General features: G+C 45.0%; 1 protein-coding gene and 1 long non-coding RNA gene across 2 annotated transcripts in view; one reads left to right on the forward strand and one right to left on the reverse strand.

Moving 5' to 3' along the window:
* Positions 1–40: 40 nt before the first annotated feature.
* LOC308572553 lies at positions 41–2,162 on the forward strand. The gene is made up of 2 exons (XR_014001800.1): positions 41–254; positions 367–2,162. It is a non-coding gene; the product is annotated as an uncharacterized lncRNA (long non-coding RNA).
* Positions 1,505–22,073, reverse strand: part of RAPGEFL1 (Rap guanine nucleotide exchange factor like 1) — a 55,670-nt gene continuing 35,101 nt past the window's right edge. The window contains exons 10-15 of the mRNA XM_081168670.1: positions 19,828–19,918; positions 15,889–15,939; positions 14,085–14,172; positions 13,300–13,364; positions 7,535–7,589; positions 1,505–5,225 (exon numbers count right to left, since the gene is read on the reverse strand). Of these exons, the coding sequence (XP_081024796.1) occupies positions 5,101–5,225; positions 7,535–7,589; positions 13,300–13,364; positions 14,085–14,172; positions 15,889–15,939; positions 19,828–19,918 (475 nt within the window). The 3' untranslated portion in view covers positions 1,505–5,100. The remainder of the gene's footprint in view (positions 5,226–7,534; positions 7,590–13,299; positions 13,365–14,084; positions 14,173–15,888; positions 15,940–19,827; positions 19,919–22,073) is intronic.

A 22,073-nucleotide genomic window follows, 5' to 3' on the forward strand; every position in this document is an offset into this window, starting at 1 on the left:
CGTTTGGAGTAGGTGGGAGGAAGTGAGGCTGGGGGGGGGGTGGATCGCCATATTAAGAAGGTCCAAGAGGCCTGAGCAGAATCGGTGCCGAGCTCGGCCATGTTGGGAAGGACACTGGGAACACGAAATCACAAGACTCGCAACTTTCAGACTCGTAATTCCAGCGCCCGTGAAGGGGATTTCTCTCCCCCACCCCAATATCTCTTCAGGCTCAGCAAAGGAGGATAGCGGCAGGTTTAGGCTGAGGATAACTTGTGAGTTTGCAAGAGCTGTGCAATGCACGACGCAGCCCACCGTTTTAAACTGTAAGGGGATGGATGTTGGACGGGGCTTTGCGGCAATTCTGGATTGTTTTCCACTTTGCAGGTTGAAAGCCCTTGCAGGATTAGGCAGGGAAGGTGGCTCACGACAACCCTGCAATGTAGTCCGGAGGCGTTGTGTAAATTAGAAACATCTAACCACATCGAAGTAGCCACGCCGATGAACAACAAGAATCATGAAATCATAGGGATCTCAAAGATCGCCCGATAACGTCCCCGAAAAGCGGCTATGCAGCCCCTAAAAGGTGCCTTATATTTTGTATAATACAGCGGGTGTTATACTGCCCATTACTTTGTGCCTAGAGACTTTCTGAAGTCTTCATCTGTAGCCTGTAAATTACAGTAAATTTCGACTGCATATGGGATGTGTGTGTGTGTTTTGCCGCCCTCCAGTGCATATCTGCTGAATGAAGCCTCTTTTTTCCCCACTTAGTAGCAGCTGGGCTGGCTCAGTCGGCGGAACATGAAACTCTTGATCTCAAGGCTTGTGGGTTGGGCAAAATATTCCTGCATTGCTGGGGGCTGGACTAAATGACCCTCAAGCCCCCTACCAACTCCACAATTCTATGCATTTGTCTATGCAATCTGTTGATAACAGATTGTAGAATAAGCATCATCATGATTACTGAAACAATGAAAGACGGGCTGTTGAATGAATGAATGCAGCAGACTAGTCTTGGTATGAGAATAGGAGTGTTGCTAGCATGCCCCGTTTGCATCTGTGAAATGCTGGAGGACAGAGGCCTTGATTAAAAGCCCATAGTTGCAAGCAGGAGGATTCCCTGTTGTGCTGGGGTTGTTCTCACACTGAGGGGCTTTGTGCTCTTAGAAGCACAGCAGTGATACCTAGGTATAGTTCCTTTTCTGGGTTAAAACCAGAAGCTAGTTTCACTCTCCAATTCAAACAGATTTATTTATACGAAAGATGCTCTATTATCAACACGGGTTGCTTCCACGTTAGAAGTTTACCTGTCTGAAATTGCCATCGTTCACTCACATTTCATATGAATATTGCACAATATTGCTGCCAGCTCACTGCATTCCACTGAATTTTGCATTTTAAACTACTCATTTTTATTGTATCTGTTTTTTTAGATTGTATGCCTTGTGTGCAGAGCCACATACATTGATGGCACTATATAAAAGAATTTTACCTAATAATCTGTATAAAAGCCGACCACTGATTGTATTTTTCACAATTATTTATTTCCACCATTGGCTTCTTACCCAAGTGCTGCAGTTCCAAAACAATAACAACAATAATTATTAATAATAATAATATCAACAACAGCCAGACCTCCCCCCAAAAAACCCTAAGCTTCCCCAGAACAACACAATACATCTTACATTCCACCTCGCGGAAGCTTGTAGGGTTATATGTGTAGGCAAGCGATCCCCTCATTCCAACAGTAGAAAATTCACTGTACAATTGCCCAATGATACAAGGCTCTTCTTTAAAAAATAAATGTACAATTCAAGAGTGTCTTGTTAAAAATATATATAAATATATACACATCCTCGCATTAGGACCTGAAACTCTCACCGGGAGAGAGAAAAAGAAATATAGACAAAAGCGAGAGACCCTGAAATGCAAAGTCCCTGAACAGAAAGCCACTAGATCAGGTATGGGGAACCTGGTGTCTTCCTGATGTTGCTGGAACCCCATCAGCCCCAGCCAACATGGCCAGCAACAATGATATATAGGAGATGAAGCTCAGAAACATCCGGATTGCCACAGGTTCCTCACCCCTGCAAAAGAGGCAACCCCCCCCAAAGACACACAAATAAAAACAACCCTTATCAAAGAGAAAGGGAGGAGGTCAGCAAAGAGAAAAGCCATTTTTTTAAAAAACGAGAGAAATTCTTTACAACACCTGCGCTTTGATATCAATTTTTGAATAATATTAAAGCTGTTAGAAACATGGTAGGGAAAGCAGTTCATTTCTAAAAAGAGAAGCAGGCACCTTTTCTCTCTTGACCTGAAATCCCTGCCCCCTAATGCAGAAATGTGTGGGAATGGGCTGTGGTTATTCAGTAGTGTGGACAATGCACTCTGGACTGGCTCAGAGGCATTCTTATTATTACTTCACATTTCCAGGATTAGATCATGGCACTGGAAACAAATTCCAGGGGGAACACACAGCTTTTGGGACGTAGCCCTGAGATATGATTCTTCCATGCAGAAGTTATAGGGCAAGACCCAGAGTTTTTACTTGGTATCACAGGGGTTCCCTAAGCTCAAAGCAACTTTTTAGTTGCTTTGCTCCAAGTATAACGAAGATAAATAATTTACCTGTGTTTCTTGAAAGATGCTAGGAGGTTCAGTACTTTTGCAAGATAGCAGGACTATCCCACTGCAACCCACTGCTGACCCTCATAATCAACTGTAGGGTGGATTACAAATTCTCTGTGGGGGAAGGGCTGGGCTATATGTGTGTTTGGCAATCTGTGTCACAGAAAGTTGGTTAAAACCTATTGGGAGGGTCCACTAAATTCTATCCAGTTGTCCCAGATTAAATAATCCAAAATAAATAGTATCTCTGGTTCTGATCTCACAATTACCAGCATGGATTAAATTCAACACTTTTGAGAACTGAAGTCTTTCTTTGAGGTCACTTGACCTTATTCGTACAGTACACTTCAAATCAACTTTTTGTTCACACAATTGGAGGGGAAGTACAGAAAAAGATCATCCCTCTTCCAACATGCTGTTTCCATAAAAGTTTATGGAAATCTTCCCCAGTCTTGTATCAATCTCAATAGTTTATTCCAGATTAACGTGAAGATAGATTGAAATCAACACATTGCATCCTTTAAAGGCACTTTGGAGAAGTGAGAACAAAAATTGTTTTATCACTGTGTAACCATCAAAACTGTGTGAATAACAAGGGACAATATAGTTAAGTGTTATTGTGAATGTCCCTGTGGTAATATAGAGAGGGGAAACCCCACTATCCTATCCTGAGATGGAAATCTCTCTGCCCCTCCGAGGCTCTTCGAAGTTGCTGAAGGACACATCCCAGGACTCAAGAGTGACCTATATCTAGAGCCCAGTTCAAGAGGAAGAGACAATTGGTTTCTTGCCAACACCCATCCCCAAAAATAACCTACCTAAAAATAAATTTATTCAACACAAAGAGATGTAAAAAACATTTGGACAGCAGCCAAAACCAGAAACTGTATATCTAGACTACGATTAAAACTGTCATGGCTTCCCACAAAGAATCCTGGGAATTGTAGTTTGGTGAAAGTGACGAGGATTCTTTGTTAAGGCAAATCTTTAGCCCTAAGTCCCCGTCAGAGAACTGCAGTACTGTGGGGGCCTGAAATGACTTTTAGGCCAGTTAAGTTTGTAGCGAGCTCAAGGTGTTGGTTCTCCCCTCCCCATTTTATCCTCACAACAAACAGCCCTGTGAGGTAGGTTAGGCTGAGAGACAGTAACTGACCCAAAGTCACTGAGTGAGCCTGAGTGGAAATTCGAACCCTGGCCTCCCACACTCTAACCACTGTACCGCACTGGCTCTGCCCCAATAAGGAACTACGACAGCCTTATAATTTTGGTGTTTTAAATTCCTGTAGCTTAGATCCCAAAGAATGGAAATCGTTGAATACTGTCTTATCCGTCACAGCCAATCAAAACTGAATTTTAAGAACACCAGGGGAAAACATTTTCCCACTTCAGTTTACCTGGACCAGCTTTTTAAAAACAAAGCAACATTCTGTGAGAACAAAACCAAAAAAATACTTTTGAGAGTCTCCTGTGAATTATTCTTAATAATAATAATAATGTTTCCACATCAAACCTTTCTAATACATAAATAAAAATGCCCACTGATAAAGAGTAGTGTAATAGGAGAAATGAAAGGTAGCAAACTGACATTTCTTGACGTTTCTGCACACACTGCCTCTGGCAACTGTACTATGTCCGACTCATGAGACCGGAAGCTTATTTTTCTGATTCAGAAACTGTTCGTTTTCAAGGACTTGTTCGATTACGGTTATAGTGGGGCATTGGCCACTAGTGTGAGTTGCCCCACAAGCAAGTCAAGATGTCCTGCTTTGTCTTGACCTCCTCCACAAAACACTGTTCCATCTGCTCGGGCCATTTTGGGTTCAGTCCTCCAAACTTCTCTACACTCTGCCGTGAAGCAAAGTGAGATAGTCACCTCAGGCAACCGATTTGGAGCGCCGTTCCAGGTGGCGGAGAGGGAAACCGACAGATGGAGGATAAGGGGCCCCAATACTCCCTGGGAGATTCTTCTGCGCAAGTCCCACTCACGGGATGCTCTGGCGGAGTCTCCCTTCCCTTAAATGAAGCTCACACAGGAGACCAAGAGAGCTCTGCCAATGGGCAAAGGCAGTAGATTTGGGGGGCACGGTTAAAAGAGCAGCACATTTTTCGGTTACTTAAATAGTTGTTTGCTTTTTTACTGCTGGGGGAGGGACGAGGGGACAGGAAGGTGCTAGTTAGATTTTCAATCTCTGGCATCAAAATTATCTCGGGGCCAGCCCTGGCAGGAGAACTCTGTGGCGAATTGTGTCCCAAGCTCAAACCGTAGGAAGGCGAGGTGCCGTTTTGATTTTGCACCTCAGTCACCAGGATTTCTTGGACGGGACACCCCGACCAAGCTTGGCCATCCCTGCCATTTGGCGACTCCGTGCTCTCCTCTCCCAACAGGGTCAGACCCTAAGGAGGAACCCCTGTACATCCAAAAAGTGCTCGAGTATTGCGCAGAGTAAACATTCTTTGCTAGTGACACCTGCCCTGTGGGCAGCTGCCTCATTGGCTGTTTGACTCCAGCTTGTGAGAGAGCTCAAAGAGCAGGTTCTGATTGTCAATAACTTGGAACTGCCGGACGTAAGCTTTTGTCTGCAGCTGTTGGGGAGATGACTCCATTTCCAGGCCTGGGGGAAGAAGGAGAAGACAGTCATTTGGGAAGAGACACCATTCTAAAGCTAAACACAACAATCATGCCTAGCATAAGCAGATACTCTAAAGCAGGAATGGGGAACTGATAGTCCGCTAGATATTATTGCATTCAATTTCCCATCATTCTCACACAATATGGTCAACAGCCAGGGACCTTAAGAGCTGCAGTCCAATATACAGAGGGCCACAGATTCCCCATCTGTTCCTTAAGGAGTCCAGGATTAGCCCCACCTGATAAGATCTTGCTGTCCTGAATTGTTTCATATTGAAGGCAGGGGAATGAATGTGTGCCCCACGTAAAATTCCCCTCCACACCCAAGACCTGTGGATCCAAAGACTCATGTCTGACTCTCTCTGACATGATAGTTTTGTAAGATGAAATGAGAATATGATGGGTGAGAGCATTTGCACACGATTCCCATGCCTGAAGAATAAAACAGTACCACCCAACAATAGATACCTCAGATATGGACTTCTGCACATTTGTTTGACGCTCGTATCCTGAGGATTTTGACACTCAAATATGGCTGGCCAGACAAACCCAGGATGGTGTGTATTTTGCAAATCTACAGCATTGCTCAAGTATGGAAATGAGTGTGAGATGCAGAATCTTAAGGAAATCTACAACTCATATTTAAAGTGAAAACAAGTTTCTTCAAAGTTGCAAAGATAGACTTAAAATGTGATATATGGGCATTAATGCCGAATGAAATCTCATGACAACTTGGCCAACCCCCCCCCCCGAATCTCCTCATCTCTGTTGCTGTTTGTAAGCACCTGGGATAATTCAGTTGGTAGAACATGAGAGTCTTAATCTCAGGGTTGTGGGTTCGAGTCCCAAATTGGGCTAAAAGATTCCTGCACTGCAGGGGGTTGGACTAGATGATCCTCATGGGTCCCTTCCAACTCTACAATTCTGTGATTCTGCAACTCTGCTTTATGTAGACTGTAAGCTCTCTGGAGAAAAGACCATGCTTCTTCCATGTTCTCTACAGCAGCATTTTCCAACTTGTGGCTTGTGACCCGCAAATGGGTCACAAAGCCTGTGTGAGTGGGAGCTTCATAAGTAAACCCTAAGTAATTATTGTTTTTGATTTTTAACAGGTATGATGAATACCTTGTGCAATTTTTTGTTTCGTTGCCTTATTACAATACTGTGTTGATGCTTGTAACTGAACATCAGAAAGGCTTAAATTTTACACCTTAACACTTGGGAACTCCTCACTGGCAGCTGGTGGCAGAGCCAATGACAGTTTACAGGGAGCTGTTTTGAGTGACTATTACAACTCACCTTTGATGCCATTTGAGTAATAATAACTACTCAAAGCAACTCCCTCTATGAGGACTTTATGGTGAGCTATCCACAGATCTGCTGCCAAGGTTAGTTAATAGTCAAGCCAAGTGTGATTTGAGATTTGGTTAGCAAAAATAAGAAATACAGTCGTACCTTGGTTTTTGAGCAGCTTACTTCTTGAACGTTTTGGCTCCCGAACGCTGCAAACCCAGAAGTGACTGTTCCAGTTTGCAAACAATTTTTAGAAGCCAAATGTCCGATGGGGCTTCCGTGGCTTCCGATTGGCTGCAGGAGCTTCCTGCAGCCAATCAGAAGCTGTGCTTTGGTTTCCAAACGTTTTGGAAGTCAAACGGACTTCCGGAACGGATTCCATTCGACTTCCAAGGTACGACTGTGACACCTTTACCCTTTGTGTCCATAATGATCTGGGATGATGTCTGAGAACCAACAGAGCTACTCAGTGGCAAAAGGCAAGCTCAGCACCCCACCCCCACAACAGTTGCTAAAATGGGTTTTATCATGAAGAAAACTATCACAAATATCCATAGTTGGTTATATCTAATACGGCTCGTGCAACTGTATGTTTTTAGAATAATTTTTTATAGCTTACAAAGCATGATCCTGCAATCTGATGGCTGGTGTTCTTATTCCCATAAACATAACTGAGAATAACTTTTTAAGTACTGCACATATTTCAACAGTTTCCACATTGATTATTATTTTTGCTTAGATGCCTCAAGTAAGGGTTATGAAACAGGCAAACTCGCAGTTATAGTGCAGAAAACTGACAGCTGCTGGAGACCTGTTCACGTGACAATAAAACAATGGGTCACCATACCAAGTGAATTTGGTTTTGTGGGTTGCCATACCAAAAAGGCAGGCAAGCACCACTCTGCAGCACCTGGTACTGAGCACCTGTCAAAAAAGAGTAGCAGTGAAGTAATTGCATTGGCTTCCCTTTGCATCCTTGGTGGGGGCATGGATACTCACAGAGGGGCCGGCTCCGGCACTTCCTGATTGTCCGAACTTTCTCTGCTACTGAGTGCTGCATAAGAGAGGAGGAGAGAGAGATGCTTCATTGTTCTAGGGTACCAGACCTTCAAATCTACAGCTGGGAATCCCATTCTGCAAGAACCTTGGTGTTACTGTAGCTAAGATCTAAAACAGAGAGCAGCAGTGTTGTGCAGTGGCTAGAGTGTTGGGACTAGGAGCTGGGAGACCAGAGTTCAGTTCCCCGCTCAGTGGGTGACCTTGGGCCAGTCATCTCAGCCTAACCTACCTCGCAGGGTGGTTGTGAGGATGAAAGGGGAAGGGGAAGAACCATGTTCACATACCACCTTGAGCTAAACATAAATGTCATAAATGAACAAATGATCTGGCACTGCTTTACATCTTCCATCAATATTTACCAACTGTTCAGTAACACCACAGAGAAAATGCTAGATTTCACAGCCACAGAAACACCTAGTACGTGAGTTGGACAGGAGACAAAGATGAATGCGTCCAAATGGTCCATTATAAAAATGTAAGAAGACCCTGCTGAGGAGGCTGATTAAAACTTCTACTTGTCAAGAGTTGGGATTTAGGGGACTGGATAGCTCTGGGCCACTTTGCATGGCTAGCAAAACCAGAGTTATGCAGAATAATAAAGGTGGGAAAGCTGAATAGATTCTGCAAATTAAAAAAATGCACATCTTTTGCTCTGATTTGCAGAATTTATAAAGGTCACAGAGTTTCGCTTTCCCGGGTGAAATGTAAAACATAATATTCATGGAGTACACAGGATTACCGGTAACTCTCAGTAGGGGAGAGTTAATATAATAAGGAAATTGCTTTTTTAAAATATACTGAAGGATATATAATTTCAATTATTCGTTTGCATTAATTGGCCTGTAGTTTCCAGTGTGAATAGGACAGGGATTTCAGTGAATGAAATAAATCACACTTTATTATTAATATCGTTAACTGCCTCAAAATTATACTGTGCTAGAGGTCAGCAATTAGAGGCCCGAAGGGCAGATCTGCCCCCCTGAATAGTAGCAGCAGAACTGCTGCCAACCCAGAAGCAAAGAGAGGAGAAAGAGGTGGTTCTGGAAAAAAAAACCTGTTGGCAGTCTACTTTTGAGGATGGACTATGCTTTCCTCAAAGCACAGCTGTTGTAAAATTAGTTGCTGACCAGAAAACTTGGATATCTGCACAGTTATTGTTACATGCATAAGGGCCTTGAGAGACGAAGGCTTTTCAGCAGACTAAATAAAATGCCTTTATAGTTCTGTACCAGTAGAGGGAGCCTAACACCACCCCATTTAAGTAGTTAGGAAAAACAGTCTCCACTGGCAGAGCTTTTATGCCGATATTATTTTCCATCAAGCTATTTGAAATTGTGCCTGCTGGACATATTGCTCCCTTTGCCACCAGATTCCAAGGAGTAAATTTAATAAGTCTGACTTTTACACTTTTTTTAAAAAAAGAAGACACTCCTAACTTGTTGTTAAGAGTGGGGGAAGACGGGGAGAAACCTTTCAAACCTTTTAAAAGGTGGGGGAAGGTGAGAAAAACCAAGACACTCTCTTAGGCCTCACTCATTGCACCACTTCAGGGGTACAGAAGATGTAGCCCTCCAGGTGTTTCCAGACTACAACACCCATGACTACTGGCCATGCTACCTGGGGCTGATGGGAGTTGTAGTTCAACAACATCTGCAGGGCCACAGGTTCCCCACCCCACCCCAGTGTGTGTGAAGAAAACCAAAAACATTTTAAATGGGGAGGGGCGTGAACCACATTTTACTTTTGAATTCTGAAGCCGATTCACTTAGTTGCCGTGATTTTCTACAACACCCAGTGGTTAAAGTAGTGATTTGTTGTTTTTTTAAAACCTCTCTTGCAACGGGGTCCTCAGAAGCTGGTCAAGGGGTTCCTCAATGGGGAGATCAGTGGACAAGCTTCGCTGAAAGACTGTCTCACTCACCTACCCCAAGCAATCCCTACAATGTGCAGAAGAGAATTGGATGGTGCCCTCAGAGTTCTTGAGGGAGGCGGGCGTGGAGATGCCTCACCACCAAATAAAGAAAACCAATTAATGCCAAAATGGGCTTCTAAGCTATTTACGAAGTACAAAAACCAGTTAGACGTGCATAATTAAAACACACAATAAAACAATCCCATTAAAACAACACATTAATTAAAGCAGGAGGATTGGGTAAAGAGATCAAGAAAATGCCTATGTAAACAGGCATCGTCTAAACCCCACCTGATCCCGGCCTCTTCTCCCTCTGCTGCTTCTCCTGCCAGGTGAGAGTCAGCACCTGGCTTGCTGTAAAAAGATAGTGCTGTTGTGCGTTGCTTCTGACCTGTACGAATGGCTGCTTTGTGTAGAACTTTGCAATCAGCAAGTTTCTGCTCCCGGCAGCTGAGAGCATTATTCACGGAGGACAGCTAATGTTGTCATAGCTGATCTCCTTATAGAAATATGTAACTCGTCCCAAAGATCAGCCTCGCTACACAGGGACTGGAAAACAGGCCAATCCTTTTGAAAAACACATTGAGCAGGAATCTGGGAAGTTACAGGCCTGCCAGCCTAATGTCTGCTCCAGGAAAACTGCTGGAAAATATCATTAATGATGCATATCTACTTATTACAACTGTAAGAGAAGTTAGGAGAGGGAAATGAGGACTGCATTTCCCCTGCAACAAATATGACTATTTATGGCTGGTAAAATATTGTTTTTCTCCTGAGAGATGCCTTCCTCAGTGCACACGCATATATATTGCTGGGATTAACTGGCCATGCTTCCATGTTTCAGCTGCTAAAATATACTGAGGAGGGTAGGTTTGGCTGTGATCCCTCCAGTACTGAAAAGGGCATAAGGTGTTTGCATACACACAAAGTCAGCCTTCTATATTTCTGCATCACATATTTTACAGGTTGAGCCTTGGTACAGAAAATCAGGTTCCCAACTAAACTCCAGTGAAACCCAGATTTAAATAAAGCCCCACTTCTGGCTATCAAATGCTGCGGATTAACTGGGAGTGGGTATGGTCTGTTAACAGTCTAAAGGCACAAGTTTGGCTCAGTTAGTTGTTTGAAGACAGAATGCTGTGCTTAGGGGAATTACTGGGGTGCCACAGCCAAAGTAATTATAATTACCGTATTTTTCGCTCTATAACACGCACCCGACCATAACACGCACGTAGTTTTTAGAGGAGGAAAATCCGTAGGCATGCCACCCGTAGGCATTCCCTCCATAACACGCACAGACATTTCCCCTTACTTTTTAGGAGGAAAAAAGTGAGTGTTATGGTGCAAAAAATACGGTATGTTCTTAACGATTCCCCAGCAAAAAGAATTCCTGGAAGCTCTCCAACACATATTTTGAACTACCGAGGACCTACAATTTTATGATTTACACATCAGGTTTCTAGTTCTCATTGCTCAAGCTATCAGCAAAGCGCCTCTAGCACTCTAAGGATGGAGAGCCGTTGCCTTGCATGACTCCCTTATTTCTTTTTTTTAATCCCTTATCCTCCCACATAGCCTCTCCGGTCCTTCTTCCTAAATAATTCCTTGCTGCTATTTACTATCCAGTTTCTTCCCCCTACCAGAGAAACCCCTCCTATTTAAAACACACACACACACACACAAAACCAGGTTCAAAGAAGAAGTAGACAAATCGTCACATTTTGTAAAATAAGCACTTTTGTAGAAATACCCTTGTTTGGAATACATTAATAATTATACGACTTTTTTATAATTGGAGGATATGAATGTTCAGCACAGGAATAATTCTGTGTTCTGCACAGTGTGGGGTTGGGAAGGAAATTAGAGCTCAGCTGACAGTGACGTAGCTTCATTCCTCTCCCCCCTCCCCACCATCCCCTCCTCCCTAGAGGCCAGGAAAATCTGGGCCAACTCCAGCATTGATCTCACATACCGCACACACACGCACAGACGCACACTCGTCTCTTGACAAGGAGAGCTGGAGGAGCTTCTGTGAAGCCATCGCCATGGCAACCCGACTGTCCCACTGGGCTAGAAACCATACAGAGGACCAACCAACCGCTAGTTAATCCCCACAACCACCACCGCAGGGGGAGGGAGATGGCAGTGGGGGTGGGGTGAGAGAGACCACCTGAGCGCTCGTAGATCCTCGCAAGGTCATGCTGCATTTGCCGAGCAGAGCTCAATGCTCAAGACTGCCAGGCCATCTCTCCTCTTCCCCAGATATGCAGCAGGGACAAAATTTATGCCAAAGATCCTTTGCTGCCTCTTTCTAAAGCCACTCTGGGGGAGCAGTTTGAGAAGGAAAGGGGAGGCGAATGGGTGAAAGGGGCAACAGGAGGAGGAGGGCCACAGTCTCCTACAAATCACATCAGTTTCCCCTGAAGGATGGGGAGGGAGAGGAAGGCCTCCGGACACACAGCTAAAACACAAAAGTCTCCTCCAGATTGATTTGGGTTTTTTTAAAAAAAAATTCTGCAACATGTCATTGGTGCAAGCACAGTGCATGAGGGGTGCATTCATTCTGGGCTGTCTGCAAATTGCTCCATTTCCCAAGCAGCTCTGCATTGCTTCTCCAATGCCGTCACACAGAGGGGCGCCTCTGCACTATAAGCGTGGCAAAAGCGGAGCCAAACACATACGCCAGAGCCCAGCAGGAAATCTGGCACCAACTCAGAACTAAAGGAGGTAGCATATAAATGCAACTTACTAGAACCTAGGAAGATGACCTATATTGGTCCATCTGCACTGACTGCCAGCGGCCCTTCAGAATCTCAGGTGGGGTTATCTCCCAGCCCTTCCTGAATTTGCTGGGTATTGAACCTGGAACCTCTCTCTGTATGCAAGGCAAGGTGTTCTGCTACGGAGAGGCCGTCTCTCCCTGCTACCATTAAAACAAGGGTGGGGAAAGCTTTCCAGTCTAAAGGCCACATTCCTCCATGGGCAACCATGCCAGTCATGGTGGGTGGGGCTCCATGGCTAAAGGGGGTGGAGCCACAGACGGAACTCTTAGCTTTGTAGAGTCGGCAACATTCCAGCTGTGCAAAAGCCAGAGGTTTCTGGTTTCTACGCAGACACACACACACCTTCGTCTTGCCAAGCCAACAACATTATCACAGCTCAAGGACTCATATCAGGAGGGCATGAGGCAGGAAAAGGGAGGGGTGTGGCCTTGGGGGAGAGGAGGGAGGCTAAGGGAAAACCCCAGAGGTAAGGTAAAAAAGGCTAGGTGGGGGGTCAAATCTGACCCCTGAGCCTGAGGCCCAGGCAGTATTATTGGCAGTATTATTCGACACTATCACCAGGGAGATGAAAGGGTCTCTGCAAGACAGACAGACAATTCTTTACAGCACCTCCTATCTTCGATTGCCTTCAGTTTCTGTATTCCCCCCATATCTGAAAATAAACATCTGCAGCTGCCCTCAGGAGTGTCTCTGTGGATGAACGTCTCATTTCTGCAACAGGTGGTCAGCCCTGTTCCTGCTTATTTCCGTCCAAAATGTCTGCAATCGTTGCAGTGCTTTTAAAAACTGCCCGATCCTTTATCACACGGATAACTGCTTTTATTTAACTTCACAGCCTCCCACTTTGGGGTACAGATTTGTCTCATGCAACAGGTTGGAATAGATAGCTTTTGGATTCCTCCCAGTTCTCTGGTTATTATTCCCATTGTGGAGTTTAAGTAATTGGGCTCGGCACTGAAGACAGAAGAACATGCAGGGGCAAAAGACTTGGAAGGGAGGGATGTTCTTACCAGCTTCTCTACATTGACTAGTCCGTCCACCAAGGTTTTGCTAGCCTCATGCAAAAATGTCAGATCTGAGTGTTAGAAGGGGAAAAAAGAAGAGGAAAAGTTTATGAGAGGAGAGAGGAGGAGTGGTAGCCTGGCAACAGTTAAATTCTATTTTTTTAAAAGGTGCCTGGTGTTTGTAACTATGGCCTGGAAATGCTTCCCTCCAAGCCCAGGCGCCCAGGATGGTTTGTGGCAATTAAATGATGAGAGAAAGGGGAACTCTGCACATGCTCTTACGATGACAGCGGCTGTATACAGTGTAGGGAGGGCTTATAAACTGCAAGGACTCAGGTGACAGGGGAGGTGAAGTGTTTGAAACACACTGTGTGTGCACTTGCACACACTCACGATCCCATCCAGTGATGGCTGGTTAAAAACTCATCAAAACACAGACCCCCAAGTCTATCTTTCCCATAGGAGTGAACAGAAAACATTCATGTATAGGGAGGAAAGACAGCATGTACTCACAGTCACCTCTGCAATGTGAGTCAGACATGGTCACCCCTTTCATTGGGAATCGAGCCTGGCCCTATTTTGCATAGCCCCGCCCTTTCTGGTTCAGGGTTCTCTTTCTTGGTCACACTTCAGTGTGACAGGACACTGCAAGCGAGCTTTTCCTCCAGAGGTATGTTATTTTTTCAAGTGCCCCTAGTTCAAATTAAGCCCCGACCAGGATAGCCAAGACAAAGCTTTCTACACACCCCAGTTCAAAAACAGCAACCCCCGCTCCAGCGGGTGTGACTCACCTTTTAGGATGAGGGGCACGAAGGGGATAATGGGGGGCTTCATTCTCGAGAGGACTTCTCTGTAGCTTTTATGATTCCTGCAGGGGTCCTGCAAGGCGAAAGAGAGAGAAAAAGATGCTGTTGTTTCTCGGCTGGAGGAAGATGCAGAAAAACAACTGCTGCCAAAGTACAGCTGGGGCCATAATACCAAAAAGTTAACACTGTTAAGTGCAGATAGCTGAGCATGCAGGTGCATCTGGAGATGGGACTTCTTAAAATATTATTTTTAAAATATGAAGAAAGTCTGGACTAGAAACAAGGGGCTTTTAAAAAAAAGGAAGGTGAGAAAAGGAAACTGAGGGGGAAAAGAGAAGGGAATGGTCACAATCTTTCTTTTATCTGTGACCTCCTGACGATGAAAACCCATCTCCTTGACTAATTAATTTATCAAGGTAGTGATTTCAAATCTCCCTACCAGCAGAGAATTCCTTTCCCACTAACTTGCATGATGTGGAGCCAATACATGGTTGCAGAGCATGCAAGGTCATGTTTGGGGGACACTCACTTCAGTTGCGCTAGGCCTCTTGGGCTTCACTCACTGCCCTACCTCAGAGATGAGGAAGCTGGACTCACACTAGGCAACTCTCCACTGGCCATGATGGTTGAAGCTGATGGGAGTTTTAGTTCAACAACATCTGAAGAGCCACAGGTTCCCTGCTCTTGTTGCATCTATACTGAGAGTGTAACCTAGAACAAAACCTACAAATCTTCCACAGCTGCATGTTGTGCAGGAGGTCAGAAGTAGTGGGCCTATCTTTCAGGGAATCTCTCTACTGTCCCCAAACTTCTCCATAAGGAGTTCCAATGAGCTTCCAAAGAGCCCCAGGGTTCTCTGCGGCACAGTCTGGAAACTGTTGCATTAAGGAAGTAAAAAAGTTATTTTCTGCTAGAGGACAGCAGTAGGGGTATTTCACCCTACAGATCTGAGATCATCGAAGGGCAAAAGAGCCATGCCATATCCTGATTGTTGGGGATGGAATAGCTATACAACTTTGTATTTACATAGTATATTTCCTAACTGGATCAAAAATGCTAGAGATATCTCAGTGATCGTTATCACAACCCTGAAATTTAAATATTATTTAAATTAGGCATCTTTATTTAGCATTTGCTTGCACAAAGCTTACAAGGTGGTTAGACTATGTCTAATCTTGATTCAACATTCTTTCTGATTTGTTTATAGGGTAGTTAAATAGGGTTGCCCTCCGTCTGGAATTTCCTGGACATAGCTGGGATTCAGCCATCAGAAACAGTGTCTGGGAAAATCTGGACATGTGGCAACCCATGTCGGAAGTGTATATTTTGGTGAATTTCCATAAAAATGGCCCAAAATTTCAATTTGGCACAAGTTTTGTGTCTGGATTTTAACTTTTTGAAATATGGAAACCCTAAGTTACATGACAGTGATCATTCATCCTGCATCCATGCTCAATTGGTTGTGGGATATTTACAGGTCTCCACTCTAATTATTGGTTCATCTCACACTTTTCAATGCATTTCTACATCACTTTCCGAACAGCAAAAGTCTGTTGTTATTTTTTAAAAATTGGATTTGTGGAGCTTTTGGAACAGCAAACTTTAATCCACTTCAACTGCACAAACCTAAAGTTCTGGTCCACGCGTGACTCAAAACAGTGACAGTCAGGAGGCACCATAAGAGGAGTGATAAGGGTTTGCTTAAGGCTAGACAGAAGACAGTTAAAGCAGAGAATAGAGTGCGGGCCTCTACTCTAGCTCTAAACAGAGGAAGTGCAAAAGGGCTCACCGTTAGGTTCTCAAATTTCCGGAACAGGTTTTTAAATTTCCCTGGAAGCTTCTGGAAAAAAGCAAATGAAAAAAACTCAGTTCAAAACAGTGGCTCGATAGGTCTTATTTATTTATCACATTGATAATACTATCTTTTCCTCCAATGAGCTAACAGGGGAGCGCAACATCGCGGCAGGCCATATGAAGGTCCTGAGCTGGGCTAGCTGCAGCGCAGGCTTCAACTCTGGGTCTGGGCTCATGTCCAAAATGCCAGTTCCAGAATGGGGCTGGAAAACCTGCGTTCCATGGATCTGGATTTGGGGTAAATAACAAGTCTGTAGCCTCAATGGTGCAGTTATAATGCATACCTCCAAGGCTATATGAATAGACCTGGTATTAAGAGCAGTCAGACATGTATGTGATGGATTTACACAGAGGGTACGGCTTATCAATGCCCACTGTAGTCATTGTGGCTATATACTGCCTTCAGTATTAGTCAAGGCACACTAGCAGCAGATGGCTAATTTGCACCTCACTGGCCACTGTGAAAGCAGGATGCAGGACCAGATAGGCTTTTGGTCTGATCCTGCAAGGCTCATCTTAGGTTCTTATGGAAGACCCGTCTCCCGTTTGTCTCACGGTAACCTCGTTGCATATTTTGGGGAGTAGATGAACCAACCCGGGGAAATGTGCCAAACATGATTTGTCTCATGCAATGAGTCAGCCTAGGTGTTGGTGCTGAACTAACCCTGATGGGCAGCATGTCTGGGAGTGCACATGCAATGTGCACATGCAATGTGCAGCGACTTGCCCGGCACAAGGCACTGCCCTCAGCCCTCAAGGGTGTGGCAGGCTCAGTTTAGGAGAAAGGAAACCCAAGACTCCCCAGCACCAAAACATGTTTTGAACTATTGTGAAATATTTTTTTTCCAAACCTTTTAACATTTTCCATACTGTATTTCCACTTTAAAAAGCCATCCAAGGGTATACATACATACATACATACATACATACATACATACATTTTTAAGCAACATAATCATCTGTAGGGGCACTGTCCCCCATGTTATAGAGACCTCAGCCAGAAGCCAGGCATTTAGCGACACTGGTCCCATGTTATGGAACACACTTCCAGCAGAGATGCGACAGGCACCCTCGCTTTTGACTTCCAAGCATCTCTTGTAGACTTTTCTTATGTCAACAGGCCTTTGCAGCTAACGTCTCTTTCTTCTTATTAGCCAGTCACTTTAATGATTATCTGCATTGTTTTGAATAGTTCCTTATGTTTTAACGTTGTATATAATGATAATACTTTATGATACTGAGGTACGGAAATGCTTTTATACATAAATACGATTAAGTAAGCAACAAGCAAACATGAACATAATCCAGAAAAACCTAAGAACCGCCTTTGTGAATCGGATGGTTTTGATGACGTTTGATGATACCTTGGGTTTAATATGCCAATATATGACAGAGCCCTTATGAATGGGTCTTTCGCCTATATAGCCCCTTTCCGCCTCCCTCCCCTCCCTGCAAGTGAGCAAAGACACCACAAACTTCCCTTAACTACAGTTTCACATTTCACTGAAGCCTGAAAACAGCTTTGGAACAATCCAAGATATTAAGTCTACTTCAAGCCATGGTTTAGGATCCTCCAAAGCTGCTGCTGCTGCTGCTATTTGTTTATTTGCAATATTTATGTTTCACCTGTTAATGGAAGTTCACTGGGTGGCTCACAGAGTTTGGGCAAAACGGGAAGCTAAAATCAGTGGGGAAATTATTGATTTGTTTGCTGGCTCGTGTAAAAGGAAAGAGAGCAAAAGGGGATGCATGTATAGGCAAAAGCACTTGCCTGAGGGAGAAAATAGCATCCTGCCCCAGTTCTGTGTGCAGACGCCAACCAGACTGATAGCTGGATTATATTGCAACACTGGTGACGGGGCAGAGTCCTCCAGCACAGGGCAGAAGGCTCACTTTTACAGGGCGCAAGGCAGGCTGTGTGGCACACCTCACTGCTCCTGCCTACCCTCTACCCCCAGCAGTTGCCACCAGATGCAGCCAGCTCATTCTGCCTAATGACAGGGCCGGCCCTGAGCCAAAAGCTCATTCATACCTCAACTTATTATGCTAAAATATGGTAATCCATCCTCTCCCACTGAGTCCAGTGTTGTGCTTCTAACAGCAGCCTGCTAGCCTGATGCCTCTTGGAGCTCCCAACCAAGCTCTGCAAACGACGTTCCAGAATCACCTAGTATTCCGAAGCATTCTGCCCCTATACACAGAGCTCGTGTGACATTCATTTGTCACAGCTATCAGCCTCCGAGTGAACCCTTAAGCTGTTTTGAGTCTCATTGATTTTCATCAGAAAGCAGTTGCCTAACTCTCTCCGACAGAAATCAACGAGACTTAAAATGTTCTTAGATTTGTCTGGGGTTGTGCCCTCAAAGTGGTATGGTAAATACAGATATTATCCTACAAGCCATCTTAAGCGCTGGCTTTGGCAGTGCAACAGCTAAAGACTTAGCCAAACAAGAATATATTCACTTGACACCCAAGCTTAGAAAGCATATAATATGGTGACGGGGCCAATTCAACACATTTTCCCCATCTGAGGTGAAGGAGAAAATTGTCCCTTCCCCATTCCATACACAGAAGTTGATTGGAGCGGCCGCTGAATCTTACTTCCACGGGCTTGTCCACATTTGAGGCAATATAATACTTTGTGTTACATAATTCACTCAGAGAGGCAGCGGTGGCCACCAATTTGGATAGCTTTGAAAGAGGATTAGACAAATTCATGGAAGATAACACTATCAATGGCTACTAGCCTTGAAGGCTATGACCTGCCTCCACAGCTGGAGGCAGCAATGCTTCTTGAATGCCCAGCTATGTTTAGCCGGGATCAGGACCATTTCCCACAGGGGAGGATCCTGTTGCTTCCAGAAGACTTATGGCTCCTTGTTTATCTCCCTCCTCCGGGATGATGACCCAGTTTGATAGCAAAGATTATGTGTGAATTCTTAGGGAGGAGCACAAGAAAGGAAAGGAGGGAGAAACCCTTTCATAAAAGTACATGCACCCACAACTCCTGGCAAACAGGAAAGACTGCAATTGCAAAAGGGCTGGAAATACAGAGAGGAGGAAGGAGTGTGGGTGGATATAAAAGAGAAAGTGTGTGTGTGTGTGTGTGTGTGTGTGTGTGTGTGTGTGTGTGTTAGAGAGAGAGAGAGAGAGAGAAGGGGTTCTGGAAAACTGAACGAAACCCACACATACCAAACTGAGAGCTGTGAGTGTTGCCTTGTTATGATCCACCTTGGCTTCACCTTGGGTGTTAACATAAAGTGTTGCATTTATTCACTTTTAATTATTTTTTCTAAAGTATACACAAGAGCATAGCTGCTTCCACAATTAGATCCTTTTAGTGTCTCTGAAGCCTTGGTTTTCTTGCTGGTTCATCTCAAGTTCCCTGGTTCTGCAGAAGTGCTTTTGGTTTTCCAGCATTTCTGCATTGTTTCTAAGCTGCTTTTTATATTACACGTGTTTTACGTTTGTTCATTGCCACAAGGGCCTACTCTTGGCTGAACTTTTAGGATATAAGGCTACAACCACCCCGCCCCAGCAGCGGCCAGTGGGGAGAGGGCAAACGACGCTGGGGTGGGGCAGGACAGAGTATGTACTGCCCTGACCTTACCAGGGCCCAGCCTCACCCCAACTCTGCCTAGGTAAGCTACAATGACAGCCGTGTCAAGAGGACAGCTCCGCCCCACCAAACCAGCTGCTGCTGTTTTAAATAGCCAACGAACCAATGTGTAGATTTTGGGGTTTTGACTGTAGAAGAGGAACTGCTTAGTTGCAGAATCTGGATGGGGTTGGGCGGGATTACACATAGCCGTGCCACCCCCACCCCACCCCCACATACATATGTGAACAAATCAGGCTCCCTGGTTCTTCTTACCTCCCAGGTGAGACGCAAACGGCTGACAGGTGCGTTGTTGAGCCCTATAACCACGGCATAGAACGTCAACATGTCCTGGTTCTGTTTACATCTGTGGGGAGGGGGGAAAAGGGGGCAGGTAAGAAGTCAGACACTGATAAAGCTCAAGCTTACAAAAGCCTCTGCTGGGATAACCATTGTAAGCTCTCTAGAACAGCAGCCACTTTGCTCCTACATTCAGTATCCATCACCTAGCATCCTCTGGACAGAAAGCAAATGCAAATCAATAGTAACTGAATTATGTAGGGGCCGGAGTGGTTCCCCTTAAGGAAACCCACAAGCCCCAACCCAAAGCTCCCACCACTTGTAGCAAATGGGGGCCACTGCAAAAAAATAAAAACCAGGAGGCCACAGGCCCTCTCTACAATCCAAGCACTTATGATTCATAGTATTCAAGACCAGAAAGCCTAACCAAACCCGCTTCCAAGTACATGGCTCTGCTCAGCTCCTCACTCCAGCCTCCAGCCTTTCTGGCCTCCTTTCCCCACTCCTCAATGCAGAAAGCAAGCTGAGAAGGAAGCCGAAGCAATAATACAGCTGTCGTGGGCTGTTAGAGTCACTCTGGGTGATGGTGTCAAGGTTGTGACTTCAGCAGCCACTAGCGCCCAGGGAGGCGGAAGGCAGCCTGAACATGCGGGGAAAAGGCAGACAGGGATTCCCAGCAGCAGCTGAACACAACAAGACCAGAGCAAAGATGGGAAGGCAGGGGAAAGCAGCAGCAATTTTGTAGTGTAAAGGCACAGACTTTGGGCATCTGCAGACATGAATATTTCAGGGTGAATTCACAGAATTGGAAGATGACCAAAAGCTGACTACATAGAACCACACGGGAAGGTGGTCGCCTGTAGTCTCCACTCACGAAGCCCCACACTATCTCTTCCCTGCATCTGCAGACCATTGGCTTCACCGCCTCATCATTTCTCCCCCATACTAAACTCTTAACCCACCCCCTTTCCCCAACATCTTCTTTCAGTCTCCCTCTCTCTTTCGTCTTCCTTTCCTTCCTTTCGGTGGGAAAGAGTGACTAGGAAACGGCTACCCATAAGGGTTCATACATAACAAAAAGCCACAGTGTGCTTAGCTGAAGTATGGCTTGTCCAAATGTTTGAAGTCAATCCAGCAGCCTAACTATGGCTTGTATTTCTGGCTACAAGCCATAATGTGAAGCCATGGTTTGTGGTTGGCCTACAAACCATGATGTCATTACCATGGTTTGGCATGTCTGACCCCTAACAAACTATGCTTAACTATGGTTTGTTTGGCTACTCCCCCCACCCACCCAATACACTCACCAAGCTACAAAGGCACAAGGCAAAAGCAACTGGGAAGCAAGCCAAGCTTTAGAGAAGCAAGGCATGGCTTGTTAGCTTATCTGTGAAATCTGTGGTTTGTTGAACAAGTCATGGGGAAGCAAACCATAGATTAGTGTTCTGTGGTAGTGCAGCCAAAGTGTTTTCAAAACACTTGGGACAGAGCATCCTGCACTGGAATACAGTTAGAAGAAGAGTCTTGAGATTTATTTATTTATTAATCGCCAAATGCCACCATGCTCAGATCTCTGTTTTGACAGGCACCACTCTGAGGAGGTGCGGGTGCACTTTGGGACGCGGGTGGCACTGTGGTCTAAACCACAGAGCCTAGGGCTTGCCGATCAGAAGGTTGATGGTTTGAATCCCCGCGACAGGGTGAGCTCCCGTTGTTCGGTCCCAGCTCCTGCCAACCTAGCAGTTTGAAAGCACATCAAAGTGCAAGTAGATAAATAGGTACCACCCTGGTGGGAAGGTAAATGGCATTTCTGTGTGCTGCTCTGGTTCGCCAGAAGTGGCTGAGTCATGCTGGCCACATGACCCGGAAGCTGTACGCCGGCTCCCTTGGCCAGTAAAGCGAGATGAGCGCCGCAACCCCAGTGTCGTTTGCAACTGGACTTAATGGTCAGGGGTCCCTTTACCTTTACCTTTACCCTGAGGAGGTACGGTACACTTTTAGCATGGCTGGGGCCATGTGCACTTTGTGCAGAGCAAACAAACAAAAATTAAAATTCTGAATTCTACAACATGTAAAAATTACATAAATTAAGTACATTTGCACAACTTATTCTGCAATTCCCCTCTATTATGCAGGGCACTGAAGCCCCACCCCAATCTTCATCCAGTGAAATTCTTGTTCAGCCCTGTCTCCCACGGATTTCTGGCACTGCACTCTGGTAG

The sequence above is a fragment of the Podarcis bocagei genome, assembly GCF_964188305.1.
Source record: "Podarcis bocagei genome assembly, chromosome: 13".
NCBI lineage: Eukaryota > Metazoa > Chordata > Lepidosauria > Squamata > Lacertidae > Podarcis > Podarcis bocagei.